The 11,628-nt window shown below is 36.1% G+C and overlaps 1 protein-coding gene across 2 annotated transcripts in view; it reads left to right on the top strand.

Moving 5' to 3' along the window:
- Positions 1-1,769: 1,769 nt before the first annotated feature.
- The window catches only part of LOC135225168 (uncharacterized), a 40,352-nt gene continuing 30,493 nt past the window's right edge, over positions 1,770-11,628 (top strand). For both annotated transcript variants that reach the window (XM_064264422.1, XM_064264428.1), the window contains exons 1-2: positions 1,770-2,087; positions 5,435-5,501. In XM_064264422.1, the coding sequence (XP_064120492.1) occupies positions 2,046-2,087; positions 5,435-5,501 (109 nt within the window). In that variant the 5' untranslated portion in view covers positions 1,770-2,045. The remainder of the gene's footprint in view (positions 2,088-5,434; positions 5,502-11,628) is intronic.

Below are 11,628 nucleotides of genomic sequence, written 5' to 3'. Positions count from 1 at the left end.
TTTTTGTATTTAAAATTTTTATAAGTGTTTTCTTTTTCACCAGTATAAGTAAATAATTATATGATTTCCTTAGGTAGAAACATGGAGTGGTAATTGAGCTGTTTTCCTCCAGTTTACTTGAAGTGAGTTAGAAGCAGGGAAGTACTTAGACTTCTGAAATCAGGGAAATACTTAGACTTTTAAAGATGTTGATGGAGTGATGCCCTTTAATTAATTTAATTACATCTGAGATTACCTCACACCTGTTTCAATGAACATAGTCTGATTTTCTGCAATACTGGTAAGTTGTTTAAGGGATCAGGTACTTTTAGAATATTCAGTCGTTTATTACCCGTGATGAAGGTTCAGGTGACTGGCTGTTGTGAGGTAACAATTAATGATTGGTAAGTGTAGTAACCAGATACTTGGCACTTCGTCACAATATAATATAATATATATATATATATATATATATATATATATATATGTGTGTGTGTGTGTGTGTGTGTGTGTGTATGTGTGTGTGTGTGTATAATCTATGTTATATTTAATATATCGTATAATATATATATATATATTATAGAGAAGAGAGAGAGAGAGAGAGAAGATAGAGAGAGAGAGAGAGAGATGGGGAGAGAGACAGGAGAGAGATGAATGTTGTCAATCTTATAACATAAAACTGATATATTCGACATTTGGAACCATCTTCTGGATATCTACGCTCAAAACACATCCATCGCCAATACAAGAGAAAGCATCAGACAGTAATGGCAAGGACCTTGAGAATAACATCCACTCATAAAGATACATAAAAAGTTTGTTCCTAGACCTTTGTCTTAATATACCAGGAAGGATAAAGGGATTCTGGTTACAGTGCGCTGTTGCCTCGAAGCAGTTCTACAGGTTTGTATCATACGTTTGGTAGCTCATTTTGATAATGCTTGGTCTTTTTCACTCAAAGATTTCACTGGTATTTTCATGACACTGGCAACAGTCTTTCAGACCTGCCCTTTTGCATAACAAATGTTCCTTTTCTTGAGAGAGAGAGAGAGAGAGAGAGAGTATTTCCCATAGTACTAATGTTTACTCTCAGTAAAATAATCCTCTTGTAATAAAAGAGAGGGAAAAATTGTAAAAGATTTTTTAGTGCATAACTCTCTCTCTCTCTCTCTCTCTCTCTCTCTCTCTCTCTCTCTCTCTCTCTTTAAGAGAGAAAGGAGGTGGGTGATTAATTAAACTATTACTATATACATATTTTATACGCTTTAAGATAGAGAGGGTGAGAGATCAAGTATACAAAATGAAGGTTACGTAATCTTCGCGGATCGTACTTCTCAGCAGGTGCACATTACAAAGGAAAGATTTTTATGATTTTTTTATGTTACTTTTTTTTACGCAGAAACTCACGTACGTGTTGCCATGACAGGTTCGTTTTGCTATAATATAATTTGCCTTTGATCATGAGCATAATTTACGTATCAGAATGATCGTTGCCAATTATAGCTAACTAAAAAGTTTGACAAGAAGATTAAAAAAAACATTTTTCCTCTTTACATAATATTATATCATTAATTATTTTCAATTAAAGCTAAAAGAAATACGTAAAGCTCGGTACGGTTTCGTATACCATGATCTTTTGGCTCATTCTAAAAATACTAGGTGTGTAATTTTGCAACTGAGATATGGTAACACTGACAAGAGCCAAGCAATGCTGCCACCTTATAGTTTCATGACTAGCGAAAATGCATAAGGACTAGAGTCTAGCCAGTCAGTTGACTTTCAGAGCTCGTGAGAGTAGTCGTGCACCCTTCCATTTCTTTAACGGAATATTGTCCTTGAGCGCGCTAGAATAATATTACTATAAGGATTAGTTTTGCAAATTCGAAGAATCTGATTAAAGCAGCTATGGAAATAGATTCTGTTACTAAAATATTCAATATTAAAAGTTTGGGTATTTCGTTACAAGCGTTATTATCGTAAGTAGTGGTTTTTAACATTTAGACATTTTTCTTCAGAGGTGAATCGTATGTTCGGTAGTTTACAAAGGAATCATCTCTGAAATACAAATGTACTTACAAGGAATAATGATTCAAAGCCGAGCTTATAAGGTATGTCATCTTTATTTTTCTAAACTAGCAATTTATGCCTACTGCTAATGTAATTGACTAATTCATGAACCCATGATATCCATTTTCTACGGAATCCATGACAGGGAATATATTTTAACGAAAGAAAGGTGTGGCTCCTTTGAAAAATGAAATGACACTTAACTTTAACTTTGGAGTAATTAAAAGAATCTGCATATAATAAATCAATAATGTTAACCCAGTAAATTTAGCTTACTATATATTTATATCAGTAATTGTGTTTGTATATATGTAAATATGTATTGTGTGTATACATATATAAATATATATAGTATATATATACATATATATACGTATATATACATATATATACATATATATATATACCATAGAAAGTTATCATAGTCATTAGAGCATTGTGTGAAAGCCTGTTGAACCCTTGTTGGTTGAAAATTACTTATAATTGAAATAACTGGTTGTATTCTTTCCTGAAGGCCAGTCAGAATCAATGCAATACTTTGCCTGCATGAAAATCACCAAATAGGTACCATTGTATAGGGTTTACGATACTTCCCCCTGAATTCATGTCGCTCGAAAAGAGATTAAATAACTTATTAGACATTTTGGTTTTGGATGTACATTGATGTGGACGGAGTAAAATGGATGGCAACAAATATAAGTTTATGAGAGATTCATGGTTATAACAGGATGCTGTGGGATTCAGGCGAGGGTTAGTGTGTCCAGAACTAAGGACATGGATTGACTGTGCCTGGAATGCAAGGTTATTCCAGACAAGAAAGATGTCTTGCACTTCCATAACCTACCATTCGTGTGAGGCCACATTGAAACGTTAAATGTACTTGTTCCATGTATTTACTGTGGTGTAATCGTGCGAGCCCCAAACCTCACTCCCCGCAGGGGGGTATTGCCGCTAGTGCACCTCATGCAGTGCCCTAAGCATTACTTAAGGTTTTTTGCATCGTTAATTCGGCGCCTAGCTGCAATCCTTTTCTTCCTTTCGCTGTACCTCTGTTCATATTCTCTTCTTCCATCTTACTTTCCACCCTCTCATTACAATTGTTTCAAACTGCGAGGCTTTCCTCCTGTTACATCTCTCAGGCCTTTGGACTATCAATTTCCCTTTCAGCGCTGCAGCGCTGAATGACGTCATAGTTCCAGTTTCTTGGCCTCGGGCCAAAAGCCTATATTCCATTCCAGTCAATTCCCTACCTCACTGTAATGTCCTTGTTCAACATAGAGGAAGATGAGAAGGAAGGGAAGAATAAGGTAGTGGTGGTATTTCCTGGAAGGAAGAGACAAGAAGGAAATTCAGTTCTTGGAAACGGCTAATTCAATGTTGCCACTCAGTGGACATATTTCATTTCTACCGAAATGCCCGTTAAAGCATTATCGCATTATCGCATTATAGCAATTGTCGAAAACTACTTGAATTTCCTTATTTTCCAGAATAGTGAATTAATTCGCCATTACAGGTTCCAAGTAAAAACAAAAGGATAAGAAGGGTGCAAATCAGCCGTCACGCGCGGGAGTGCATCGCAGTTATGTGGCTGGGTTGCCAAACAGGTTTAAATCGAAGTTTTCTTAATCCGCCAGGCAAAATGCCATGTTAAACACTAATTTTGCATATGTTCTTCTGTCATATTTATGATATATATATTTATTGTATTTTAAATTTTCCAAAGAAAGATGAAATCTTGTGGCACAAGATTTTACACAATGGCACGAAATTATTAGTATCAACGTAAATCTGATTTTCAGATCAAACTTTATAGCGCAGCCAATTTTGAAGTTAATGGAGCTCCACGTTCTTTCATATTATATTTATGGGAAAAAATTCTTGGACATTCCTGATTACCATATTTTTATAGATTTATAAATTTATTCAATATGCTTTATAGTCTTCCTTTTTGCACCAAGCACACACGTATTGTCTTTTAATATACAGACACGAAGATATACTCGTGTACTTATATTATAATTACATATTATATATATATGCATGTGTATATATATATATATATATTATATATATATATATATATATATATATATATATATATATAATGTGTGTGTATGTTTATAGGATACTATAACACTTTCGCGTAAAGATTTCAGTGTTGAGTACTTATTTTATATTATCACAACAAAAGCAAATAAAAAAAAAAACACGGTCTTAGGATTATAGAAAAGTTTTTCGGAACGTTAATATTTTGTTTTGACGTAACGTGTGTTTGATTCGTTCAGATAGTAAAAAACAGTGGCGAAAAGATGTTCAATGGGAAAAAAGAAAACAAATAAGGCCATACGATTTCAGACGCCCGATGTACGCGAACCTTTCTCATCCTTCTCACATTTTTAAAAGATGAATTGTCGACCACGGGACAGCTATTCTTAGTTTCGAGTACTTGGAGCATATCGCCTCTCTTTTTAAGTGGCGTTTGACATATCCTAAGATAATTCTAAAACGGAGGATGTGGTGGTTGAAGATGCGAAGGTCAGGCTGTCAAAATTGTTTACTGATGGTTGTACATTATTACCCCATTTTTGTTTTCTTTCTTTTTCATAAGTAATATGATAGTGGCGGGTAAAACTTTGATTTTTTGTTTGCGCACATACACACACACACACACACACACACACACACACACACACATATATATATATATATATATATATATATATATATATATATATATATAGTCTGTGTATGTATGTATATATGATGTGTGTGAGTGCTTAAAAGCGTGTAAGTATGTATGAATGTGTGCATGTATATATGCACACACGATACGCCATTTTCCTGTTTTAGAGCGTCGTAAGTAGAGGGCGTCCTTTTTCTTGGCAAATATCTCCTGTTAAGGTTACTTGGCCGATGCCTTCATCCTTGACCACAGTTGACTGTTCGGCATCCACAACCGAGTCGGCTGGTGGGTGGGCGGTAGTCGAAGATCGAACCACAGGTCTTTTAGCTACCACTGAGCTAGAAAGAGCCATAAGATGTCCAAATAACATGAATTTACATCTTTAGTTGTTCATCGTGTCTCACAAGGAGATGATTTGAACAGTCAAGAAAAAACAAACTATACTTTCAAAAGGAAGAAATGGTTTTATTAAAAAGAAGAATTAATTGATAATAATCATAGGTAATCCAGTATAGAGGTCAACTAATTACAAACAATTTAAAATTGCACTTTGAGATATATAGATATATTCATAAAAAGCAAAAGGACACAGTTAATACTTTCAGATTTGTATCAGCGATAGAAAAGTACACATAATTGCTAAAATTGCAACAGTTTTAATAGCGTTTTGAATATAATTTTCATGATACATTTTTCTCTTCACAGAATACTGAGAAGAAGATGTGTTTCTTGGTTATCATAACTGTTTTAATCATCTCTTCAGGAAGACAAGGTAAGAAATGCGATTAATTTACTGAGGAATTATCCTCCGTGTCTGTCTGTCTGTCTGTCTGTCTCTCTCTCTCTCTCTCTCTCTCATCTCTCTCTGCTCTCGTCTCTCTCTCACTCTCTCTTCTCATCTCTCTCTACCTCTCTCCTCTCCTATCTCTCTCTCTCTCTCCTCTTAATATATATATATAATCTTAGATATTTATTAATAGATTAATCATTGATATCTATATATAAATCTATATATATATACATATATGTATATATATATATATATATATATATAATTAATATATATATATATATATGTGTGTGTGTGTGTGTGTGTGTGTGTGTGTTTATGTAGAGTCTACCGGTCACATTCTACCAGATACATATTAAGTTATTATGTAAACCAAAACGGGGGTCGTCTTATACACGGAGTATAAAGATTAAACCTTAAGTTCTGCCAAGATTTTTAATGATTGGCTAACTCCCGAAGTGTCGATAGTTGTGTCAGTAGTTAACTACCGTCACAATTATCGACTCAGTAAACAAAACAGCTGTAATTACAGCAAAATCCGTAGGTAATTCAAGCGAATCACTAGCTACACAACACAACCATCGATACTGTAAACATAACAACTGTAATTACTATACGTAATTACCATATTCAGACAGTAGGATGAGCGAACTCTCACTATGTAACTAGCTTGATTCAGAAAAGTATTATTCAAATCCAGTTTTCACAAGACCCCATCATGGTCAAGCTAACTGTTGGTAAAAATAAGAGGAGGAAGTACGAAGTTTCGTTCGGGTTAAAAGCAGTGAACTTTGCAAAGGAAGAAGAAACAGAAATTGACACGCCATCAGATTCGGAATTTGATCTGTACGATTATTTTTTTTACAAATATATCACAAGACGTCATCAACGAACTGGCGATATCAGATGATGAACACGATAACGAATTTATAGTATTTTTATTGTTTAAAATGTTTTTTTTAGATATGTTGATCGTTGCAAATAAAATAGTATCCTATCTGTAATGTACCAGTAAATTTTTCATTGACCTCACCATTGCTTACGCTTACATCAGCTGATATTGTTATTTAATTTGATAAATTGGGGGTCGTCTTATACAGCGAACATACCTCTAAACCTATGTTTTTACATGAAAACTGGAGGGTCATCTTATGTACGTGGAGTTACCTTATACAACAGCATATATGGTAATTGTAACAGCCACAATGCCCTCTTAACTTCTCGAATTGTTTGTGCTTTTTGTATAAACTTGTCATTACAAAGCCTTAGATCCAAGTTCAAGAAATTTGAAGAGATCATGATGCCCAGTAGCGGGAAATGAACCGGTGTCCCAAAATCACAATGAGGTCACAATGCCGACCTGACCACGAGAAGGATAAAAGTGTATTGCCTCTCGTACATACATATACCTGTCGAATTCATATATATTTTTAGAGCTGGGTTAGATTCATCTTCACCATTGTAGCCAAGCGGCTGAATACATATGTTATTATAGTAGCTATAATTCCCTCTTAATTTCTCGCACACACACATACACACACACCACACACACACACACACATATATATATATATATATATATATATATATATGATATATATATATATATATATATATATATGTATATATGTATATATACATTTATAAAATCACCAGACACCTTCGCATCTTTGATAAGGATTGGCTTCAGAGAGGTAAAGACTTTCGGTTTTCAGCGCCTCAGTGACGTGGTCGGCTTGGTGTTGACCTGCCACCTAGGTGGCCGCGAGTTCGATTCTCGGGCATTCCATTGAGGCGTCAGAGATGTGTGTTTCTGGTGATAGGAGTTCACTCTCGACATGGTTCGGAAGTCATGTAAAGCCGTGGGGTCGGTAGCCCTATGCCCTTTTCTTAACCACAGCTGGCTGTATTACTCATTCACAACTGAGTCGACTGGTGGGTACTATGCCGGAATCTGAATCACAGTGATCGAGGTAAGTAGCTAATTAGGTGGATCTCAGCCAGGGTTGAGAACAAGATGGGGCTTGTAACCTCACCCCAAGATCCTTGTTGAGAATCTTTAGAGTAACAGCTTACACCTATTGCAGTCTTGCTTAAAAAAAAACTTTATATACAAACTTTAATCGCAGTTTCTCTATTTTTTTATCTTTCTGTAATAACTAGGTTTTTTCTATCCTCATTAGCGCGTCTAAAGTTCCACGTTGGCCGAGTGCATTTCGCGCTCGGCTACCATTCCGGTGGTCCGAAGTTCGATTCTCGGCTCGGCCAACGCGGAACCAGAGGAATTTATTTCTGGTGATAGAAATTCATTTCTCGATACAATGTGGTTCGGATCCCACAATAAGCTGTAGGTCCCGTTGCTAGGTAACCAATTAGTTCCTAGTCACGTAAAATTATATCTAATCCTTCGGGCCAGCCCTAGGAGAGCTGTTCATCAGTTCAGTGGTCTGGTAAAACTAAGATATACTTAACTTATTAGAGCGTCTAATTCATTTATTGCTCGAGTTTAGCGTTAGCCATAAATTTGCCTGTCAGTTTTCTCTTAATAGCCATAGTAGAATAACGGTTCATAATGAAATGAGCAGAGGTAGTGTGATAAGAAGCAATATTCCTCGGCTTGCGTCATAATCGTTTATTACCGTGAGCAAACAACGCATAACTTTGAAACATTATGGCCCTTTTGCTGGTTTCTTCTTATTCTCTTTTGCTGCTGATTACGCTGGGTCCCACCCCTTCCCTTCCTCCGTACTTCCTCCCTCCCTCCCTCCCTCCCTCTCTTACCTCCTCCTCCTTGCATTATTAAAACGTCAGTTCGACAATTGCAGTCGGTGGCATTCTGAGGCACTCTTACTAAGATTATCATGCAAATTATTCTTACAGACTTTTATGGTTATTGCCTCTGCGAAGAACAAACTTGCGAGAATAATAAAATTATTCTTGTGTATGTGTGTGTATTTTTTACGGATTGCCAAGGTCGTAAGAGAAATCTTTCCCGTCGCATACATAGCAGTGACGTAAGGAACAACAATTTCCTTGTTCCCATAGGTGTGGTGGGGAGATGGGGTTAGTTCCTTTAGCGCAGGTCATACGGTGCACTGTAAGCGTTCCTTTAGGTTCTTTGCAGGGTCCCATCGGCCCCTAGCTGCAACTCCTTTCATTCCTTTTACTGTACTTCCGTTCATATTCTTTTTCTTCCATCTTACTTTCCACCCTCTCCTAATAATTGATTCAGAATACAACATAGAGGATTTCCTCTTGTTACATCTTGCAAACCTTTTTACTGTCAATTTCATGACATCATAGGTCTCGGCATTTGTCGTTTGGCTTAAATTATATATATTCTATTCTGATTATTTCCTCGTAGCGATGTGTATGTTGATATACTGACCCTCTTTGGGCTCCTAATAACCTCTTTGTAACCTGTTTCCTAACTAAGGGAAAAGCGCTTCAATGGCGTGGTCGGTATGGTGTTGGCGTGCCACCTCTTTGGCCGCTCGAGTTCGATTCTCGGGCATTCCATTGAGGTGTGAGAGATGTGTATTTCTGACGATAGAAGTTCACTCTCAACGTGGATCGGAAGTCACGTCAAGCTGTTAATCCCGTTCCTGAATAACCACTGGTTCCATGCAACGTAAAAACACCATAAAAACAAACAATAACCGTGGGAAAAGAGCACAGTGCTTCGTCTACCTTCGCCTCTAGGAAATCCAATTTCGATCTTTCATTGTACTCTATATTCATTCAACTCTTCATTGGTCTCCAGTACAGTAATGAGAAACTCAGGCAAAAAACAAAATACACACGAATTTCAGCGATTCCGCAGATTTCACCAAATTCTCAGTGTCTTTCAGTTTTCTGATAAAGATTAATATATTTTCCTGTTTACAAGTTAAAAATAAGACTGAGCAATTAATTCAGCTTGTACTGTTTCCACAGCTACCGGTAAGATTTCGAATATACCGGGAACCCGCCTTAAGTTTTTTATTCATTTCTCTATGGCTTCTTTCTTTATTTGTGGGGTGGGCGTGGAAGTTTCTTATCCTATTTGTTGATAGGATTTTGGTGTCAGGTAAAGGATATTTTTTTTTACTCTCTTAATATCCCCGAATTCGTGCTCAGAGGTGCATGCACACATATATACTATATAGTGAGATTTGATGCCCTATAGGGAAAGTAATAATAATAATGGAAATTAAGATTCGGTGGAGAGAGAGAGAGAGAGAGAGAGAGAGAGAGAGAGAGAGAGAGAGGGTCGCCAAGTTTTCCGACTAGTCTCATAAGATTTGATGCCCTGTAGCAAAATTAATAATAATAATGGTAATTTTTATTCGGTGGAGAGAGAGAGAGACAGAGAGAGAGACACCAAACTATCACGTAATCCTCCTGTGGCGTGAGTCATGTTTTTCCCCTTAGAGTAAAAAGAATTAAACCGGAACTGAAAGAATAAAGTAATATAAATATCTCTCTCTCTCTCTCTCTCTCTCTCTCTCTCTCTCTCTCTTTTTTCTCTATATATATATATATATATATATATATATATATATATATATATATATATATAATTAGTATCCACACAATCTTCTTCACTTAATGATGGGTGTGTCCAGAGGTAAGTAGGACGGTCATTAATGCAAAAAACGTCTGATGTGCTTGTTAACGTGCGTGTTATTGTACTATATATGACTAAAATGTTTGTGTGGGCGGATGTATTTACTTACATACTTATATGAACGTTGTTATTTATGTTTAATTATTGTCTCTTAAGCATTATAATTGCTCTTATTCTTTATTGATCGTTTATCTATTCTGTGTTGTTAGTGTACGTGAATTCATTAGTTTGTTTACAAAGGGCACCATTAATATTGATAATGACTTTGTCACACGCATCAGTGCTGTTCCATTGATGAAAAAATAACTTATTATTCACCTGGTTTAACGCTGAATATTGATCCAGTCTAGTTCCTGGAAGTGCGGCAAATAAGCAACATTCTTAGAAAATTATTTGCAACGGAGCATGAAAACTATTGTATACCTGTATACGAATGTACGTATTTCAATGTTACCTGTCTCCACCCTTGGAGTGGTGGTTCTAAACGTTGTTTTCTATACATACATACATACGTATATATGTGTGTGTATGTGAGTACGTGCATGTGCTATGCACACACACAGACATATATATATATATATATATATATATATATATATATATATAATATATATATATATGTGTGTGTGTGTGTGTGTGTGTGTGTGTGTGTGTGTGTGTGTGTACATATATATAATATATGGGCGTGTTTGTATGTCAAATGCACTTGGAAAAGTACCCGTTGTAGATTTGTATACTTACGTATATTCAATACAGCGCTAAAATTCAGCAGGAACGCAATATAAAATTCCTCTGTATTTTTTATTGTTATTACTTTACGTCCCTTTACTCTTTATGATCGTTTGCTTGGTAATGAAATTCATGCAAAGCCAATGGGCTTTTTGAATCAATAATTAATTCCACAGCTCACTGTGTTCGTGCAGTCAGTTTTAATGGCTGTCTTTCTTCTCTTCTTTTCTTTCCCTTCCTCTTCTCTTCTCCGTTACATGTGATTATCACACTGGCGCCATTTTGATCTTTTTCATGTTATCCCATCATTCACTCCTCAGGCTGTCAAAGACAAGCTAAAAATGATTTCGGTGACCTCTGGCACGTAGCCTATCTGTCTTACCTACGGTCTTTAAGCAGCTGTTGGACCGTGTGTACCTGTATCCTTTGACGGGTTAATGGAGTAAGGTGAACGAAGATATTGTCCAGAGGAATTTAAGTACAGAGATCATGCCCCATGAACGACAAACAGATCAGCCTCTCTTACTGGGCACCAGAGAAAGGTACCCATATCTCTTTAGGAAAGGAGGTCATGTTTTTTGTTGCAGTTTGACTGTTTCTTTCTTCACAGAATTGCGCAAAACGTTGTCTTGATTTTTATAAAATTTTGCCAAATTTGGGTCTCATGGCTGGCAGCGAGAGATTAAAAACTGAAAGGAATACGGTTCTTTAGTTTTAACCTGTGGATTATACCTTTCATTTCCGCTTTTTTCTGGTATATGTTAAACCTTG

Source organism: Macrobrachium nipponense, chromosome 20 (assembly GCF_015104395.2).
Source record: "Macrobrachium nipponense isolate FS-2020 chromosome 20, ASM1510439v2, whole genome shotgun sequence".
NCBI classification, from domain to species: Eukaryota; Metazoa; Arthropoda; class Malacostraca; order Decapoda; family Palaemonidae; genus Macrobrachium; species Macrobrachium nipponense.
Note: the sequence above shows the minus strand (reverse complement) of the source record. Positions and strands in the feature narration are given on the sequence as shown.